Source organism: Solea solea, chromosome 18 (genome assembly GCF_958295425.1).
Source record: "Solea solea chromosome 18, fSolSol10.1, whole genome shotgun sequence".
Taxonomy (NCBI): domain Eukaryota; kingdom Metazoa; phylum Chordata; class Actinopteri; order Pleuronectiformes; family Soleidae; genus Solea; species Solea solea.
Genome location: NC_081151.1, coordinates 4,833,257 through 4,853,609, shown reverse-complemented (window position 1 = coordinate 4,853,609; position 20,353 = coordinate 4,833,257). Strand labels below are relative to the sequence as shown.

At 42.7% G+C, this 20,353-nt stretch overlaps 4 protein-coding genes across 7 annotated transcripts; 2 read left to right on the top strand and 2 right to left on the bottom strand.

Moving 5' to 3' along the window:
* Positions 1 to 1,565: 1,565 nt before the first annotated feature.
* acp7 (acid phosphatase 7, tartrate resistant (putative)) lies at positions 1,566 to 12,634 on the bottom strand. Of its 4 annotated transcripts, none has more exons than XM_058615263.1 (15): positions 12,583 to 12,634; positions 11,460 to 11,569; positions 11,238 to 11,375; positions 10,194 to 10,394; positions 9,934 to 10,116; positions 9,526 to 9,551; positions 8,506 to 8,603; positions 5,151 to 5,213; positions 4,291 to 4,405; positions 3,943 to 4,056; positions 3,404 to 3,470; positions 2,992 to 3,059; positions 2,836 to 2,907; positions 2,321 to 2,458; positions 1,566 to 2,214 (listed from the first exon to the last, which is right to left on the bottom strand). In XM_058615263.1, exons 3-15 carry the CDS (start codon positions 11,338 to 11,340, stop codon positions 2,149 to 2,151), a joined length of 1,314 nt encoding a protein of 437 aa, XP_058471246.1. In that variant the 5' UTR covers positions 11,341 to 11,375; positions 11,460 to 11,569; positions 12,583 to 12,634; the 3' UTR covers positions 1,566 to 2,148. The 4 variants fall into 4 exon arrangements, with proteins under 4 accessions (XP_058471246.1, XP_058471245.1, XP_058471247.1 ...); XM_058615262.1 differs by lacking the exon at positions 12,583 to 12,634 and adding an exon at positions 12,485 to 12,576; XM_058615264.1 differs by lacking the exon at positions 12,583 to 12,634 and adding an exon at positions 12,485 to 12,576 and having other exon boundaries at positions 11,238 to 11,372.
* On the top strand, positions 12,121 to 14,943 carry LOC131444690 (KATNB1-like protein 1). Its single transcript, XM_058615266.1, has 10 exons — positions 12,121 to 12,247; positions 13,080 to 13,198; positions 13,302 to 13,339; positions 13,441 to 13,717; positions 13,789 to 13,904; positions 13,992 to 14,042; positions 14,139 to 14,228; positions 14,318 to 14,419; positions 14,495 to 14,588; positions 14,708 to 14,943. The coding sequence occupies exons 2-10, from the start codon at positions 13,082 to 13,084 to the stop codon at positions 14,747 to 14,749; spliced, it is 927 nt and encodes a 308-aa protein (XP_058471249.1). The 5' UTR covers positions 12,121 to 12,247; positions 13,080 to 13,081; the 3' UTR covers positions 14,750 to 14,943.
* Positions 14,944 to 15,151: 208 nt separating this feature from the next.
* On the top strand, positions 15,152 to 18,014 carry zgc:194887 (uncharacterized protein LOC571819 homolog). Its single transcript, XM_058615267.1, has 3 exons — positions 15,152 to 15,334; positions 15,425 to 15,581; positions 16,270 to 18,014. The coding sequence occupies exons 2-3, from the start codon at positions 15,437 to 15,439 to the stop codon at positions 16,962 to 16,964; spliced, it is 840 nt and encodes a 279-aa protein (XP_058471250.1). The 5' UTR covers positions 15,152 to 15,334; positions 15,425 to 15,436; the 3' UTR covers positions 16,965 to 18,014.
* Positions 18,015 to 18,154: 140 nt separating this feature from the next.
* On the bottom strand, positions 18,155 to 19,801 carry chrm5a (cholinergic receptor, muscarinic 5a). The gene has a single exon (XM_058615261.1). The coding sequence runs from the start codon at positions 19,799 to 19,801 to the stop codon at positions 18,227 to 18,229; it is 1,575 nt and encodes a 524-aa protein (XP_058471244.1). The 3' UTR covers positions 18,155 to 18,226.
* Positions 19,802 to 20,353: the final 552 nt, after the last annotated feature.

The window sequence follows — 20,353 nt, the reverse complement described above, 5'->3', positions numbered from 1 at the left end:
GTGGATTTTTCGCATTGAGCTCGGTCAATTCAACAATTCGAACACGTCAAAGCCCAACAAAGCGGTGAGTCGCTAACACAGACGAGGGAGAAAATCCGTCGCCTTGTTAAAAAGGCATGAATTAATTTCCGTCGACAAAAGCCAGTAACCACAGCACCACAAACCTGCTGTGCATCTATCACAGGCCGTAATAAGCACTTATTTCACCAACAGGCATGCAATCTGAAGTGACATGTTATTTTCTTCTCTCTCTCTTTTTTTCCTGGACTGCGATCAATTGTGATTTTTTTTTTCCCCCCTGGTTTTCAGGAAATCACACAAGCTCAATAATGAAGAATGTGTATGATGTGTAACGCACTTCTAGTTTAAGACGGGAACTTTCCTTTTATTTATTTATTTATTTCTTTTTGGGATTATACGTTGTACATAGATGACTAACTGGAAAACAACCAACATTTATTGGACTATAAATGTGGTCATTAGCAATTGCGAACAAATAAAGTGAATATCTTGGCTTAAGTCTGCAGCCCCCCCGCTGGTCTGTGCAGTCTGCAGTCAACACTGTTCCTTTTTTTTTTGGTGCCTCTCACTCAGTGGGAGACAACAATTTTCCAAGGATAGCGTGAGCAGGACAGAGGTTAGGAACTCGCTATCACTGGGCCTTCTTGACATGAGAGTCATGAGGCTACGTGTGAGTGGCGGTTAGCAGTGGGTAGGCACACCGAGAGCATGCGAGTCTGAGGTGCGATCGCTGATCGTTGTGTTTTTGTTGTTTCTCTCCTGCCAATAACCCGCCGCACTGTGAAGCGTTGACATCCGGGGGAATGTGAGGTTAGATTGACTGACGCGCTGCTGATGTCTGACTACTTCAGGGCTCCGAGTCTTCTCGGGACGTCAAATCTCTAGGTTGTTTAGGGGCCTGCGCTCGACAGTGTCTCCATAAGCTGCACGTGCCTTGGATAAAAACTGCTGGCTAAGTCACGTGCAGAGTCGGAATGATTCACTGATTTTGTATATGTAGACTATGCCGTGTCAACAAAACTACACAGGGAGACGATTCATCTCCGGCATGAACAGACAGACTGACAACATTGGTCCATGCTAGTTGTTTGCCAATACTCATCGGGGCAGCTGGGTGTTATTAGGGATTAATAACACCACACTGGTGAGAGTCATGGCACGAGCAACGCTCCTCTGATGGAAAGTGCCTCATGCCCAAGCCACAAGCACCTCTGAATTACATAACAGTTCATTCTGTGTGGGCGTAGACTTCCATGTGTTTTTGTCTCTCGGTGGCCACACAGATGGACAACGAAGTGAGGTTCCAGTTTCCCGATAGAAAGAGCCAAGCGAGGCTACTCTGTCATCTTGATAGAGTGATAGAGGCGAGACTGGATCTGTCGACGTGTATTTCCTCCAAAGAAAAGTATTCTCTGAAGTTTAGCGTTTGCCAAACTTTGGATGTCTGCGTCTGTTGTCAGTGGATAACTTGTGCTTCAGCAGTACCAAGACCCTGATAAGGACATGTGTGTTTTCACTATTATCAAAAAAAACTCGTCTTAATGTCTTAGCTGTGGACATTTAGCTGTTTATTTGAAGCATTTTTGCATGGCGTGTCATTTGTATGAAAAGTGCTCTACAAGTAAAGATTGGTTGATTGATATAAAAACATAGTTAAAGCAAGACAAAGCAGATACTTTCCTATCAACATTACTCTATGCAATCAATTTTACACAATAATGATGGGTCTATTCCAGCTTTAAACCACAGTGACCAAATCCAGAAATACAATACATAAAAATATTTAAAATTTAAAGATGCATTCATATCTTTTAGGGCCACATGGCGGCGTAGTGGCTAGCACTGTGTTCCTGCATGAAGTTGGCATGTGTGTGTGTGGGGGTTTTCTCCATGTGAACGTGAGAGTGAATGGTTGTTTTGTGTCCGTGTGTTGGCGCTGTGATGTCCAGGGTGTACCCACCCCTTTTGCCCTGTGTCAGCTGGGATCGGCTCCAGTGACCCGCAGCCCTCATGTGGAAGATAGAGAATAAGAATGAATATCTTTTAAAACCACGATGTAATTGGTGCTTGTTCACAGTTCAAAGTGCATTCCCTGAGCTGAAGAGTGTAATTTAGGAAGGACAGTCTTCAAAACCAGGCAGAGCAGCCATGCTGTTCCTTCACCACCCATATGCTGTCAATGACCTTACCATACTGAAAGACAGAAGAGGGCTTTGTTATGATTTAAGCAACAACCTTAACTGTATCCTTTCACCTGTGCTTTGCTTTGCTTGTGTGAGCGTGTTTCATGCATGCTCACCTGGTCATCGGAGACCTGCTCCATGTAAAGATGAGTCATGTTGACCACTTGCATGCGGGTGTAGCCGTAGTCCGTGCTGCGGAAGGCGCTCCAGTCTTTAGGGTTTGGATTGAACCTGTCAGTCCTCTCTCTGCAGCCCTGCAGACGAAACAACAGCGATTGAACTGAACCTGTGAGTGATAGACATTCCTCTGTTCCTCTCTCTCCCCCACAAAGACCAGTGTGACATTTACAACTGTGGCTAGGCCTCGGTGTGAGTCTGGCTGCACTTCGATATGATAATGACTAATCCCTCTGTGGCTGGATGAGAAAGCATGCCCTGCACTGCTGGCGACCACATCAGAAAACACTTAACCAAAGGAACAGCTGGTGCTAAACTCTTGTGGCAGAGCAGCTGCAGCACAGACGGGACCGGGTACAATACATAACATTGTTTTTGTTGATGTTGTTGTCAGTTCGTGCATTGATCCTTGTGGGAACATTAACATGGACATGGATGGATGTAAAGTACTTACAGCAGAGCCTGTGATGATGTGAACTGGAGCTTTTGGGTTCCGATATGGCTGCTCTTTGCTGCCGTTGTACACCTGAAGAATAAAAGTAGAACGACTCTATCGATTTGATCCAAAACAATAGGAGACAAGATTTCCGTAAGATATGTGAGAGCTGACCTTGTCACCATAGACAGGCCACAGTCTCTCATATGTGTGTTCATGTGCCCACAGCTCCAGATCCACTCCTGTGGAAGTAATGATAGTCAACAACCGACCATAAGAAACTACACAAACAGCTCTTTCACACACACATGCTGCTGTGTCGACTCAGATCCCCTGCTCGTTTCATTTTGACATTTTTAGCAATCAACTACAGTCAAACAGTTAAATAATTAAATGCAACAAACAAAAGCCTACGAAATGCAATACAATGAAAACATAAGGAAAACGACTGGTGGGACGTCAGCCAAACCGAAAGCCTGTTTTTTAAATAAATGTTTGGATTTCTCAGCTCTGTCTGAACGTGCAAATTTGTGATCTTAAAACACCCATTAGCAGCGCACAGCTGGTTGTCGAATAGGGAACATACCGTAGCGGTAAAATAGATCCTCGAGCCCAGGAGCTGGCGGTTTGGTGTCATTCCGACCCAGTCTGACCTGAGAGGTAGCAGAGAGGTATAACGATGGCATGAACTTACATTAGTGCATGAAACACAACCTGGTGAAGCCCCATTATGCCCATGCCAGTCTTTCTCCGAGTACTGCCAAGTGCTGAGAGGGGTTATTTTAACTGGAAACTATTTGGTCCAATTTACAGTGATTATGACAGCATTACCGTGCGCAGGGCCAGCTTGCAACACGCCTGACACGTCTGCTACCAGAGGCAATCAAAGTGTCGGGCAACTCCACCGAAAACAAAGCTTACAAATACATCGATGAGACATGTGAAGCTTTGAAAAATACAGACATGATGTTCTTTGTACGACCGAGCAAATGAAAGGAAATAATATCTTCAGGCATTGATGAAGTTTCTGGGTTGGGCAAATGAAATAAAGTCATGTCAGGTACATAGTTTGTGTTGTTTTCCTCATAAAAAAAAGGATGATTGAATTCTGCAGTTTGAACTCACATAGGAATCAAACTTGGTGCAGTCATCCTGGTCATCATCGGAGCAGTACATCGGCCTGTGTCCCATTGTGATGATCCATGGACGTGCAGCTCTGTTTTCTGGCTTGTTGGCGTCCTAGACGAGGAAAAAGGGAAGAAGTGAGGACGCGCGTATGTGCACGGGAGCCAAAAAAAGCATACGGAGAGAGAGATAGGACAATTGTACGTGAGACAGCTTGACACATCAGCAAGTTTATAAAGAGAAAACCAGAATGGAACTACTTTGAAAGATGAATGGAAGTTGGAGAGAGACAGAGAGCAAACATGGGAACAAAGGAGAGCACTTAGCCAATCATCAGTGGTCATTAACCTCCAGGTCTTTCTTCAGCCATTCGTACTGCTTGAAGAGGAGCTCCAAGCCAAACTCAAGATAGAAATAAACCTCAGTGGAGAAGGAGATTATGTGTGCTGCCCCCAGGTTCCAGCTGTGGACACACATTATTTAAAATTATACACAGCCTTGATGTAGTACATGAAGCATGAGAGCAAGAACAGGTGGCTTGTTAACCTACAGATTGTGTAACAAATACAGAATACAGGTGTTTTGTCACTGGCATACATACAGACAATGTACATTACTGAGATAACATACAGTACATTTGTGTCTCTCAAGCTTTTCCTCACACATTGAACTTGAGACCTAAGGGTTAGACTCATAGAGTGTCTGTGAGTGCTTGCAACGATGCTTCACTGAAAGGCGGGTGTTCTGTACATGTGTGATGTCTGTTTCCAGTACATTTGCTGTTCTTCTTTGCCTCCCCTTCTTCTTAACTGTGCACAGGCCTATTTGAATGTAGGGTCAAGGATTGAGGAAGGGACAGCAAGGCCCGTGCGTTCGTAGGGTATCATCATGCTGTCTGAGTAAAGGAGGTCTGAAGTGGTCTATGAGTCACACAGTGATTTGTGTAGCTGTTATGTCCCTGAGATAAGTTGTATATGTAAGGGCTGACCAAACTCTGCTTCCACCCTCACTATGCTGACTCTTACAGATACTTCATAAATGGACTCTATATGCAAATAACTTATTTCTCCTTTCTCTCTTTGTACACACAGCTGCGTAGATTGTCTTCTATTGATCACCACCAGGTTGTAGTAAGGTCACCTGCTTCAGCCTAAGTCAGTCTGAGCCAGATTGGCAACACGTTCTTATATCCTGTCCTGTTCCCTTACCTGTACCATAAGCCCTCAGTCTGGCCGGGCATACTGAAGCGATTCCTGTAGTTGGAGAAGTTGCTGAGAACAAAACAAGATCGTGAGAAATGCAATCAGATGGACAGATCATATAATCTGCATTCCTTGAATATATAAAAAAAACAGCAATTAACGCCACAAACTGCTGCTCTCTCTTACTCTGCGGTGCGTACACTAAAAAACGGCAACGCATTCAGAACACACCGTGGATAATACCAAGCTTCGCTATACAATGAGACGGCAATTCTTTCAATAACAGTGTTTAATGTTCGTTGGCAGCGATCGCAGAGTGGTATATCATCAGATAAAGATGACCCTTTAACTGCGGTGGTGACATCTGCTTCTCGCCGTTCTCGGATATTCTGAGAAACCATGCACTTTACTGGAGCCAAGCTATCAATGACTGTCCCACCAAATTAAAGGCTGCAGAAAAACATGGATGTACTGCAGCCTCCGTGACATCATCCTATAGGTTTTTAAGGGGATGTTTTAAAGCTTAGAATCATAGCCAGCCTCTGAAGGCAGATAATCAAAATTTGGACTACGCCGGACTAAGCCTGGGTGGAGCTGAGATGGGATGAGCAAGCAGGAGCCACCATGGCTGAGTGTACTACACCTGTGAATCAAGAAAAAGGGCCTCTAAATATACCCATTTAAAACCATGACAACTTGTTAAAAGAGGACTATAATTTGAGATGTAGATGTCCTTACAGAAATTGAATCTTTAGGCTCTTCCGCAGTGATTTTACCATCAAGTCATGGTGGTTCCCTCCTTGATCCCAATATAGTCGTGTGCTTGCGCTGATAAATCCACTTCGACATTTACTGTACGTACCACTGCTACCACGGTCACCAGCACTTACGTCTAAGCGTATTAGGACTGCACCAAAGAAACACACCTCAAAAACGTTGGAGCGTCAAGCGAGCAGCATCGTGCACATTAAACGTGTCGCATCCAAATAGTACAATGGAGGCATTACGCAAAAGGGAAAAAACTCTTCCACAGAAAGCTCTCCGTGATGCCAATCGGCCAAACCTCTTTTCATGTATTTTTTTCATTTCAGCATGAAAGCAGAAGCCAGTCTTTTCAACAGGCCATTAACTAAGTGAGGTGATTTGAATGACTGTTCATTGTTTTTCTTACGTAAGTAAGAGGGGGAGAAAGTCAACGGACGGGTTGAGACAGTTCAGATCTCTACACTGACTGGGTTAATGTAACTACATGATGGCTGCATCAGAGATCATCACACAAACCTGGATCAATTCAACACCTGACATTTCTATAGTCAGGTTTAAATAGCTAAGGCCACTATGTCTCATCACATTATATATTTACAATGAAATGTCTTAAACACAGCACACATGTCACTCCAGTTAAAATACAGCCAAAAGGCTGAGATGTGGGTCCTGTGAGAATCAACTAAGCTCTGGAGTTCTCAGTCATGGCACTGAACCAGGAACAGTCAGAAGTGGGTTTGTACTTCCATCTTGTGGCTACTATGGGAACCAGCAGACATCGTCAAGCATCTAGGAAGGCATTTGGAACAATAAACAATCAATTTGTTGATTTAGTGGAATAATACCGTCTGTCTGAACCAAACAATACGATAGAAGCAGACGTGCACAAGGGAAAAGATTAGGCAAGAGAAATCAACCTCACCACAGGCTTTACAGTATTTTTGCTTTGGGGCAAAGCTGTGGAAAATCTGATTCAGAGCAAATATGATAAGCTTATATTTGTGTCATTAATCTGGACTGTGACAGTGCAATGTAACACATGAGTCATCCACTGAAACCCAAAGTATGGTTCCACTAAAATACAAATCAAGATCGAAATCTAGTGAATGTCAAATTCAATGTGAAAAATCTGACTTTAAAGTGACCCAACAAGATTTTCCCTCCTCATCAGATCTTCCTTTCCATCATCTGAGGAGCTTAACCCAGGCAGTTATAGAAATAGAAGAGAGTGAGCGGTAGCCGTACGGGAAGCATATCACTGACTGGCATCACAGGACCCCGTTTCAAACACTGACCGTAGACCCAAATCCCCCCGAGGGCCTGATGAACCTTACATTGTGCTGGGTGAACAAAGACAGTCTTGATTGGGGCCTTAGCATCTTCTGTGGACCCGCTGTTCTCATCCTGTCGGAATGCTGACTGAAAACTTCTGTGGTCAGCACAATTTAAATTGCCTTTTACCCATTAGGTTTTTGAGGTTGGAAAGAGAGACGAACGGAGGAGTGTAGTGAAAAGGGAGCACAACAGAGTGAGGAAGAAATGCAAGCGGCCAGCAGCTGGAATATTTGGACGCTTAACAGCGCCGCGGAAACAAAGCGCGCATTTACGCATATAGGAGCGGGTGAGAAGAGCTGGATTTGAAGTTATGTAATGCAGGGAGCTGGTTTTTGATTATCAGTTTCTTATGTCAAGATGCGGCGCCAAGAAAAAGAGACTACTGTGAGCGGCTCTTTAATAAAGAGCAGGCAGTAGTAGTCACATGCCACAGGCAAGGCCAAGAGAAAGCAGCACTGGATAAATAGTACGGTACTGGATCAGACATCTAGAAGCACACGCGGCTAACTAACTCGAAGCACTTGTAATGCATTTTTATTTTGCAATATATAAAATTAAAGAAAAGAACATACTGTAACATTATACTGTACAGTATAGTTATTTAGTACATACAGTTTTTTTTATTTGCAAAACCTGCGACTACACTCTAGAGTTATAATGTCAAGCTTATAGGAGCAAGACACGATGATGATGTCATCATGTCTGTGCACATCTCCTGCATGTATATGGTTGGACTACATGCTACTATGTTTTTTTGGGATTAACTTAACTTTTTTTTGCAAACTATCATCGAACAAACAGAGAAAAACAGCAAAGTTCTTCTCTGCTCACTGCTTAGTTCATTTGTCAAACACTTCCCATCAGGTCAGACCTGGAATCAATTAATAGATAACAAACTAACAAACATACGACTCCTAGTCACATAAATGTTTCTTTGGGAGAGCAGCGTCTTGTTTAGATGTTGGCGGTTCCTGACGCTGCTCCAAGCCTCGCAGACCAAAATAGCTCCCATCTGTTCAAATGGTACAGGAGGAGTTTTTCGGCAGACCAAAGTGTTTCCTATAGCGGAAAAACTGTGGCTTTCTTGGGGTGGGGTGGAAGGTAGCGGCAGGAACATGTACGTGTAGTTTGAAAAACAAAGCAAGAAAACACTGACCGACTGAATGCAGAAGAGAGACTAAAGACAGTCTGGGAACATTTGGACTTCCTCATCTCTGAATGTGTCATGACACTTTCTTGTCACAAAGTAAGTTCCACTTACTATGAAGCTTCATGGTTGCCTGGGCAGGTCATGTAAGGCACGTAGGCGGCTATGGACTGGATCTGCCTCATGAACTCGTCCCCGATCCTGGCGTTATCCTGGAACAGTGTACATTCAAACATTACATATGACTCCACAGATTTAGCCGCAGAAAAAAAGGTTTCATTTTTCTCATTTGCTAATATCTAACCAAATTAGTTTTTTTCAAAAAGTGACTGAATCCATTTTCCAGATGAATGGAGGAATGTTTCCTCAAGTCTGACACACAAACCTCACTGAAACCATGATATTCTGATACTGGCTTGCACAACGTCTAAAACACACTGTGGTTCATGGCTGTTCTGACGGCATTCACCAGCCATTAATGACCTGTTTTTGTGTTTATAATATCAATGAAGCCACAGGATGTGCTTGTATATTCAAGCTGAAAACACACATTGGGATGAATCAAAGGTATTCATTTTTTGCATCTGGAGTCTGCTGATTACCATTCCCTCTGAAGTAAGACCAAAAAAAATGCATTAATAATGCAGGAACTCTGAAATCTTTGATTAAAACAAAATACTACCAATCGAGGCAAGGCTATATCTGCTAAATATCAAAGATTACAGCTGCTAGGTTTTCTGATGAGCAAATAATCATATGTGACTGGGACTAAAGATCAGCGGGTTTTGAATGGCATTATTTTATATTCATTAAATACGCGGGTGACATTACCCAAACTCTCATCTTTCACCACAGGCTTATGGCATTTCACATTAATGCTAATCATACGCTGCATGTCTCCACCACAGCCGGGTGCGTTTATATGCAATGATAATAAACAGTGGTGGGGGTTGGAGGGGGGCGGTCGGGGGAAAGGTGGAGTGGTGGTTATCTCAGCTTTCATTGTAGGAATTAGTGGAATATTAGAGCAGTTTTAAGAGAATAAGCTGCCGATGAAAGATTGCGGTCAGCGATTTAAACGGAGCTCAGGTGTCGTCACAGTGTATGATATTCGAAAAACAGAGTGAAACATACCTCATGCATATCATAGGCAAAGTCCCCTGTAAAACAAACAAAGAAAATATATTAGAATGCGACTTTTATCATCACAGTACAGTGAGACAACACTTTATCCTTATTAATTATACAGTGCTGTTCTATTTTATCTAAAAAAAGATAAAAATTCTGTTCTTTTAATCTCCGGCATGAAACCGAGACAGTGGACAAAAGCAAATAAATAGTGACACAGTGCAGAACTGGCACAAGCAAGTATCATCTGGTTCGATGCAGCATAATACTGATTATAGTAATTACAATCATGATATGTAGTATTCATGAGACTATTTCTGTTAGATCTCAGCTGGCTTACTAAATTCGCCTTGGGCTCCCACTAAAAATGACTCTACTACTATTACTACTGCTACTACAGAGTATGGATCGTACCTATGTGCAGGATGACATCATACATGCCAAGCTGCGTTTCCTTTTGAAGTCGAGCCAGAGACTGAGGGTTCTCGTTGCCCATGTCACCGTACAGAGCAAACCTGGGACTGAAACTAGTGCTGTCATTCAGGGCGATGAAGGAGAACACATCACTCCAGCCCTCGTCACCTCCACAGTGGTACACTGAAATTAAATTGAAAAATATCACTCTTCATGGTCTATAGTAGAGTTAGAGTCTGGAACAGTAAAAGTCTACCCACCATAGACAGCAGCAGGTTTGAGGCCTGTGAGAGTGACTCTGTGGATGTACATCTTTCTCTTCTCCTCTCCTGAGTCAACAAACAGAGTGCTGTTGCCTCCGACTGTCATCTCAAAGAGCCGACCCCCCAGAAGGCCGTACTCCACCTTGCTCTCCGTCTTATTGAAGGTGGTCCAGGTCACCACCATGGAACCTGGCGCTCCTGCGAATCAAGGTTTCGACTTGTTTGAAATCGGATACAGACGGATCTGACAGAACCACTGGATTCACTTACGGGTGCTTTGATAAAAGCCAAGCCAAGACGTGCTTATGAAAAAGGCTGACTTTGTACATGAGTGGCACTTTTGATCTAGCCGCTGGCAAGATACAGCTGAGTTGAGCCGAGGACTGGTCAGGTACTCAATTCATCAACTGATTAAATGACTACCATATGTTTCACCTTCACGAGGAATGAACAAAAACATCGCACTGACTGTATAAATTATAAGTTGGCCTATCCAGCTCTATATCTTTTTTGGGGGTGTCTTCAGTGTAGTCACTTTGTATGATTATATGATAATTATTAAAAATAAAAAAATAAAAGAGACCTAAAAAATCTTCTTTCTTCTGATTGGTCAAAATCCTGTCAAGGGGTCAAATGCCCTGTGCTTGTGACCAATGCTTTATAATATTATACTGTAGGCATGCAGGTTCTGAAATTGAATAAATAAACTGAACAACTTATTGAGAAAGTATCTGATGAGCCCTATACACAGTTTACAGCCAAAGTGTGGCTGGCTTGAGCAATGACTAGTGCATTACATGGGACACATAAGCTTTTTGATAAAAGGAGAAGAGAAAATTAATGTTTTACTTTCAGTGAACTTGTGGCAGTGCTCCAGAAAAGAATCAACAAGTTAGATTTTCTGTTTTTTGGTCATCATGTTGTTGAGATATATATACAAAACATCTGCAATCCATATGACCTGTGCTTGTGCCCATAAAAGGAAAATAGCATCCCTTGATGAAAACACATGACAGGGATAAAAATAGCTCAAGCACTTACCTGGATAAGAAAGGTGCACCTGCTCCGGCTGAGTCCCGATGGGCGGAACACCAAGCACCAACAAGGGTGCAAGGCTTAACACAGCATAGGCAGCATGGACCATTTTAACACTGAACCTGAGAAACAGAACGCTTGCTACTGAAGCGACACACAAAGTGAAAAAAAAACTGATTTGCTCTCTGCAGTCACATGATTTTAAGAGCTTTTTCACTTCTGGCTTACCTGACTTTGTTTACTCAGTGCTCTTTGGCAGCGACACACAAAGGCATGCCCACACACACAGTCTCCAATCTTTGATTGGAGGTCAACATCAGTCAACCTGAATGATGAAACTGCAAGAAAACAGCAAAACAGCGGCGTCAGCGAGGATGGTGTAGAAAGAGATGATGAGTCAATACAAGCAGCTGATGTTGTTTTTCACTGTGCATTCAGGGGAGGTGCTGCACTGAAAGTGAGCTCAAGTGCACAGACAAGCTAATGATACAACTCACTGATCAGGATAAAACACCATGAGTGGCTCATTAAGGCTGCAGCTGTGCAAACTCAAACGATTTATACTAAATAATCATTTCATTTCTGTGCAATGGTTTTTTTGTTAATGTAAAACACATTTTGAATTGATTACATTATATTTTATTTGATGCTCTATAAAAGGCTGTGTGTATTGTTTAGGTGGAGGGGACATGGGTGTGAGTGCTGCATTTAATTTTTGCATCAGATCTGTGGAACTGTGGTTTTGACAATGTAGTCGAGATTACTCTTTTCATTTTGTGTTTAGAGTGTTGAGAAAACGACACTTGTCTCGGTAAATATGATTGAATGTGTGAGTTCTGACGCTAGAGGGCGCAAATCACCTAAACGGCATTATGAATAGAATGCTTTATGCTCTAATAAAGGGCAGTAGTTCAAGTCAGAATGAGCCGGCGGAGTATGATAGCTGAGTCACTTTGCTCTGCAACAATCCAATAGTCCATCTATGAATAGTCTCTGCCTAGAATAAGAACAGCGAGGTGAGTACATTTGAGACACTCTTTCGCTTGCAGTTATATCACGTAAAGTGCTGTGACGTCGCTGAATAATCACAATGTTATCAACTATCCGGTTAAACCATAGCGTGTGACAATATTAGTCCGACTTGTTGACATCCGGTAAGCTAGCTGGCTCACTCAGTCACTAATTATTAACCGCTAAGTAACAGCACGTTACGCATTTCAAAACTTTTCGTTTTGTCTTTGAGCAACACTTACAGTTAAATGTCAGGGAATAAGTTAACCTAAAAGCACAAACTCTTTCCAAGTCAAGTTAGCCCGATAATGTTAAATTAATAAAACCGCAGAACACTCACAACACAACTCAGCTGTTAGCGATGACAGCAGTTCCGGACTACGACGTCATTGTGTAGGAACAATAATGCCGCAATGAATCATGGGAAATTGAGTTTTACTTCCAGGAAACCGTTGTAAATATCTATGCTACGGACATAGCTTACTTGCACTCATACTGTTGAGTTAAGGTAGAACAATTAATCGAGACAATTTTTCTTCCAGTTTACTTTTTAATAATTTAATGACGTGGCCAAGTATTACTTTACTAATTTTTGTTGTTATAAACTTGATAAATGCTGCTAAATGCACTCATTTTTTTACATCCACCTTTATTTGGCAAAACCTGTTCATGTCATGTTTATGTGAAATATACAAGGCAAATTATGTAGATTGTAGTCCACACAGTGTTGTTCAATTCATTTTTATTAAGTTAAGCAAGTTTGTGTATCATTCATATAAGAGCTAAAATTAAATATGCAGTTTGTGATCTGTTTTCAAATGGCCTCTCTCTCTGTAGATATGATGGACTCCAACAGTGAGGATGGAGACTATGAAAATCTCGAGCAGGTCTTCCATCAGGATTCAGCTCAGTATAAAGTGACCTATCATCATGAGATGATGAGAAACACAAACGAGGTGAGCTGAGTTCCTCAATACAAAAACACAAATCAAATTTTCCAAGATAACCAACCTCTTCAGCTGTATATCATCTCAGTGTAAATTGTATTCTTCTGTGCAGGTGGATTATGATAAGAAAGAGGAATTATTTAAGAAGAGGTGGGTTGTGCGTAGTTTGTGTTTTGCACCAGCACATTCAGTCACATACGTTCTGTATTTTTCCTTCACCCAGACTAGTATGTACGTTTTACTCCACCCAGGTATTCAGTGAGCCGCTCTGGTAACAACCCGGGCAGAGTGAAGCGAGTAGTGTCATGTAAAAGGAAGACTCATCACCTGACGATGGCTCGTAGGAAGCAGCTTGGGTCTGGACGGACGTGCAATGCCGTGAACAAGGAGAATGAGATGAGTCGCCGACAGGATGTGCAGCAGGAAATATTTGACACGGATCGACTGGATTTCCCACTGAATGTCTGCCATAATGACAGGGCTGGTCGAGCTGGTTCTGAAAAAGCTGAGTTCTCTACACTGACTGAGGTCAGAAACAGTAGTTGGTTATTATATTGTTGGTTCTTTTCTCGAAATGCATCATTTATTTTGTTTTTCAGCTCACAAAGGATCATAGTACAATGACTGACGTGCTCTTTGGAAGAAACCTAAAGCTGAAAGTAGCTCTAACACTGTGGCAGAGAAACGTTGGAGAGTTATTGACATACTTTCTCAGGTATGTTGTGTGCTGTTGGTTCTAAGCACAAATTGACATGCACTCTGTTTGAATGTCAAATATATCACTCTGAATCCTTTTGTGCAGAATCCAAGACACGGGTGTGTTTGTCGATTTTCTCCCCCTAATAAGCAAAAGGTAAACATCACATTTAACATCACAAGTCGCACAGTTTGCAAGTCAAATATGTATCATTTACTTTGGAATGAATGAATATAAATAAAAATCCCACAGCATTGACAAGGAGTCCTCGGGGATTACCATCGGCTGCTGTGTTGACCTCTTTCCTTTAGTTAGAAAAGTCCTCAACAACCCATATGAAGAGTGAGTGGATAATTACTGCAATTTTAACAGAACAATTACAAAATAAATAACAAAGTGCACATAGAATCCGTGTCCTTTTATACTCACAGGTACCTTGTAGTTGGCTTAAACTGGCTAAATGCAGTTTTGAAAAAATGGTGGAAGGAGCTAAGAGAAAGTGGTTGTACTGGATCATCGCCTCGGTTAGAGAAGTAAGTGCCCGTGCAGTGTCACAACAACGTGTGGATCCAAAACCATTGTAATCGTGTATTTGTACGTTGTCACAGGAATTTCCAAGTCTTTAATCAGCAGTTGTTGGAGTTCTGGCTGGAGGAACCTTTTTTGAAATGTGTTCCGGGAGCTGCGGGAGACATGGTGAAGGTCAGTGCTGAGTATACACAACACAACATTACCGTTGTTATTGTTGACTTTGAGAGTTCTAACGCCTGTACACACTGTACAAGAAATGTGTCACGCTTACGTAATCTTCTCTCCCGTAGGTCGTTGACTCTTTCCTGTCTCAACTTACCTGGCAGCAGTGAAGAGCCAGATCACAGAGGTTTCTTTGGAAATCTTAGACAGGAGCTGCTTTTTTTGTATTGTCTTATTACTGTGCCTTGTTTGTATAGAGTTGTGCCTTTTCTTGTATACTGTAGGCTTTGACGATTGTAAGAATTCAAATTTGTACTTAATGTATTGTATTAAGCTTATTTTTGATCAATAAAATAAAAAAATGTTTTAGTACAGTCAATTCCCAGCAGCAAATTGCAGTTGTTTCAGTCCGGCCTGGACTTCAGTCTCACTCAATCTTGAAGTGATTTAAACAGGGACAGAGATACGGGTTTACCCTGTTCACGACTCTCTGTGATTTGCATGCAGCTTTATCTCACTTGACACAGATAAGTGGAGGCTTGGTGTCTGTCATTGTGATGTGAACCCGAGGCTGAAGTCCAGCCGTGACTGGACAGGAGAGGCTGTGTGAGAAGACCTGCCATTCATTGAACTCTGAATCTGTCTGCAGCAGCAGACGGCCTTAGTTTGTTTGCATTCTGGACTAATACTCTAGTAGGAGAAGATTCACTTCACAACATATTTCTGCCACCTTTAGTAAGGGTTCCTAAGTGAAGGTAAGCACCCTCAATTTCTTTAAATTAGCACGTCTTGGACTGTTCATTGAACTGAATAAGACACTTGTAATATCAATCACCTAAACACAGGGAAAGTGAAGGATGAGGCGTTTGAGATGCCGGCTGCAGGCAGCCGCCCTGCTACTGCTGTGTGTCGCTGGAGTCACTGCGGAGCATCTGCAAGCTGAGAACCTGCATCTGCTTCCCCCGGATGAACATAACCTGGTGCGAAACCGTCAAATGAGAGGTATTCACTCCGTTTTAGGGTAGACCCGTATATGTCACTGATGTGAATGAACATGTGCTTGTATGAAACAGCCTCATGCATGCTTTTTTCCTTGTGGGTGTTGGTCAAATTCCAGAATGTAGATCTTAATTGCTCAGTGACTCACTACTGTACAGTATGTGCCGTGTGAGGTCATTTGTTTACCTCAGTAAGATAGACAGACAATAGGAAGAGTTTGGCAATTGATCAAGGTTCTTTTTTTACATTTCCCGTGGAAGTCATGGAGCAACATTGTCGCTGTTCTATTACTTTCTGGACCCACTAAATGGGACGTTAAAGCCCGGTGCAGCTACATGAAGCTGATTTCACTCAGTTGGACGACAGAAAACCTTTTTAAAGACTGTTAACATCACTATGCCATCATGGGGATTACAGAATGGCCATATATCAGTGGTATTATGGATCATATTCCAACAGGAAGGTCGTGATCACACACTCTGCTAGTCTACATGCTGATGTTTTCCTGGGCAATACACTTATGCCCCAAGTTGTGGCAAAACTGTAGGGTAAAGCGCTTTGAGTGGTGATCAGATCTAATCTGATCTAATCAGATCTAATCTGATCTAATCACCTCCCCGTCTTTCCATTTTTTAAACCTTTCCCTGTTATTGATTCAAAGTCGTGGCTGATTTGTTTCTTTGCTCACCAGTGCCGCCCAGGGACTGCCATGAAATGTTGATGATGTCTTCAGGCCAGGCCCATGACGGGCTGTACCTAATCCAGCCTGGCGACTCCCCCATCGTGGCTTACTGCGCCATGCGGGAGGGAGGATGGACCGTCGTGCAGCACATCACCGTTAACAGCAGCGTAGATTTCGATCGCACCTGGGCTGAGTACAAGCTTGGCTTTGGCCGTGTCTCTGGGGATCACTGGCTTGGGAATGGATATCTTCATCAGCTCACCCGAGGCCCTGCACGCTACAAACTGGGAGTAAAACTAGTGGACCCAGATGCCATCACCAAGATGGGTGAATATGACCCGTTTCTAGTGGAGGATGAGGCCTCGGCATACAGGCTAAGGCTGGGGCTGTTCCAGGGCAACTCTGTGGACGCTTTGACCCTGGACACGGAGAACTATCTACACGACAACCAGAAATTCACCACGAAAGACCGAGACAACGATAACTACTTTCAAAACTGTGCCAAGTTGGAGTTTCAGGGCGTGCCTGGCGGAGGGTGGTGGTACGACGCCTGTGCCGGTGCTAACCTAAACCGCAGGAACGTCATCTACTGGCAGAAGGACTGCAACAAGGAGCGACTGTGCAAGTACGCGTGGATGATGGTGAGACCTTCAGACACACTGAAACTGATTCAGAGCAAAGACTGCAAGAAGGATGAGCTGTGAGGTTCTTAAGGGACTAATTCTTAAGAAATTAGTTTTTTTATGTTGCTGTTTTTTAAGGACATCTCTCCACACACTGACTTCAGCACATTTTATTCAGAAATTCCATGAACATAATCGCGAAATACCAAAGAACGAAGAGTTGAACACAAACAAAGTTATAAAAAAAAAAAATGCATCAAGTCTTTTTCCAGCATATCAATACAAGCAGCAAAACAGTGCCTTTCATTCCTCAAGTAAGTGCAGAGTTCTGTTTTTTTTTTTTTTTACAGCAGCAAGAAAGTGTTTCGTTTATGACACATGTAAAATATCTTTTGGTTACTCTTCCTACCAAGAAAAAAAAAAAAGTTTTGTTTTGCCACAGGACATTACAAGTTTACCAGAAATACAACAAAGATATGATGAGAAATTGATTCGGTTACTGTACAAATACTGTATTTAAATACTCAAAAGGAAAAAAAATTCAATAAATAAAAAAACCTGAGGATAATAAAAAAATAAAATTAAATACTCGTTATATGTGCTCTTAATCCTCCGTGAACTGTTGTAAACAGTGATACTCTTCGGCGAGTTTGTAACGTATTTTAACGTCAACTTTATGAAAATGTTGTTTTTGTTGTTCGGGTAGGCTTTCATTTAATATTATTTATTATTTTTGTAAATTCAATTCATGGAATAATTACACTTTACGGGACAGAACGTGTCAAATGAGAACCACAGATATTCATTTATATTCACTCCTCTTACAAACGACAACAGCACATTGATTCGATTTGATTTTGACTTTGCAAGCAGATTCCAACATCAAGAAGACATGACACGTATTAGCCCTTAAAATATATAAACCAACTCCTCAGTACGAACACAGCCCCGACAATTTTGAACCTATATAGCAAGTCAGTTATTAGACAGTGCAACTTGAATACAAATACACTAAAATAGGAAATAATACATGTGTTATAATTGATGGCATTTTTTGTATGAAAGCACCAATCTTTCCTTTTTAAAACTATGTACACTGTCATTGATTAAAGCATATTCAGACCAGTTTAACATGTGCTTCCATTTTCATAGTCTGAGCAGAAATAACTGCTGACCAACACATATAAGTATATATATATATATATATATATATATATATATATATATATACATATACATATATATATATATATATATATATATATATATATATATATATATATATATATATATGAATTCCAGACAATTTACTGCTGTCACCGTTCATCTCAGAAAGCATTAATTCATGTGAGTTTGGAGCTGACCACGGGATTCTGTCCGTACCAGTACAGTTTCTCCTCAATCCTTTTCTTCTTCCACTGACAGAGCAAGAGCATGCGAAAGGTCTTCTGAAAGGTCTTGTTGCACAGGGCGTAGCACATGGGATTAACCGTGCTGTTGACGTAGCACAGCCAGTAGCCGAGATGCCACAGGGAGAGGGGGATGCAGTCCGAGCAGAAGGTCGAAATGAGCACCATGATGTTGTAGGGCGTCCACGTCAGGATGAACGCCAGCAAGATGGCGCTCAGAGTCTGAGCTGCCTTTCGCTCCTTGATCAGCACCATCCTCTTCCGCTTGGTGATCTGGCTTTTCAGGATGGCGTCTATGGGTTTAGACGCGGAGGACGTGGACGGAGCGCTCATGGACTCGGCCGAGGAGAACGTCGACGACGTCATTTTGGCGTCCCCGTTCTTGCCCTGGTGCTCGCCGTGAGCGTCTTTGGCCGTGGCTTTGAACTTGTACGACACGCACTTGCCGCTCCTCTGAGAGTTGCTTTTTGGCAGCATCTGGAAGAAGTTGTCTTCGTCGAAGCTGCCGAGCTGCTTGCTCTCACTGCCCACTCCGCTCTTGCTCGTGTCGCAGGCCTGGTCCCTGTCTGGGGCTTGGAAGCCTCCTGGTGAAACGGGCTTGTCCTCGTCATCCGAGGAGGCATAACTGTTGAAGGTGGTCAGCTGACCAGCTCTGGACCACTCGTCATTTGTGCTGGCCGCTGATTTGGTGGCATTGCTCCTGTTGGAAGATGACCAGGAGGCTTGGTTTCTGTCTTGGGAAGTTTTTTTATAGCTAAAACAGGATCGGATAATGGTCTTCTGAGGCTGACTGACCCCAGAGTCTTTGCTATGGTTAATCCCCTGAAGTTCAGCCAGGTCCTTGGTCCTCTTCTCCGTCTCCTTGTAGATTCGACAGTAGAGGATTGTCATGACTGACACAGGGATGTAAAAGGCTGCAATTGCTGTCCCAAAGGTTATTACGGGCTCTGAGAAAAACTGGATCTGGCACTGCTTCTCCGGGACTGTCCGTTTCCCCACAAAGTACTGCCAGCAGAGTATCGGCGGAGCCCACAGGATGAGAGACACCAGCCAGGCTAAGCCTATCATAATCCCCGCTCGTTTAGGAGTCCTTTTGGCCCTGTATGTCAGAGGCCTGGTGATGGAGAAATATCTGTCGAAACTGATCACCAACAAGTTCATGACGGACGCATTACTGGCTACGTAGTCTACAGCCAACCACAGGTCACAGGCGAGGTTTCCCAAGGCCCAGTAGCCCATCAGTATATAAGAGGTATATAGATTCATGGAGAAAACACCTATGATGAGGTCCGCAGCTGCCAGACTCAGCAGGTAGTAATTGTTCACCGTCTTCAGCTGGCTGTTGACTTTAAACGAGAGCATCACCAAGACATTGCCCACGATGGTGATGAGGCTGACTATCGCCGACACGGTCGCGATGGTGATCACCTCCCAGAGGTTGTGAGTCCCTGGGTGGATGTCCATCGCGGTGCTATTCACGGTGGAGTTCAGTAGATTCTCTCCCTCCATGGTTGTGCGATTTATTGGCGTCCAAGCATGACAAGTGTGTTGGGATTTCTCATCCCCCCGTGATGGTCTCTTCTGGATAGAAGAGAGAGAAAAGGTCAACATTTTATCCAAAAAAAACACTTATATTCATTTAAACATCAAGTTTAAGTTTAAAATACTTCCGCTCCCTGATTTTTATTAATTAATTTATCCTTTTTTTTTGTTTGCAACGTCACAGAGTGTTCAATTGACCCCTGGCGATTGGGGGGGGGGGGGGGGGCACATTCAGAGGTTTTGCATGTGTTGTATCTGATGGAATTCCTCCTGGAGTTTCACTGTGATCAACTTCAAATTTGTCCATATGTCTTGGTCTCGGGTGTATTATATACTGTCAGCAATTAAAATGAGATTATGTCGTGAAATTGTTTTTTCACTCAGCCAAATGTGACCACATCATTTCTAAAGTTGCAAATAGTGCACTAAAACTAGTACTGCTCATTCAGTTGTGTAATTCGTTTTTGCGTTATGACAAATCGCCCAAATGTCCAAATCTCTGCCTACTCACTTAACTAA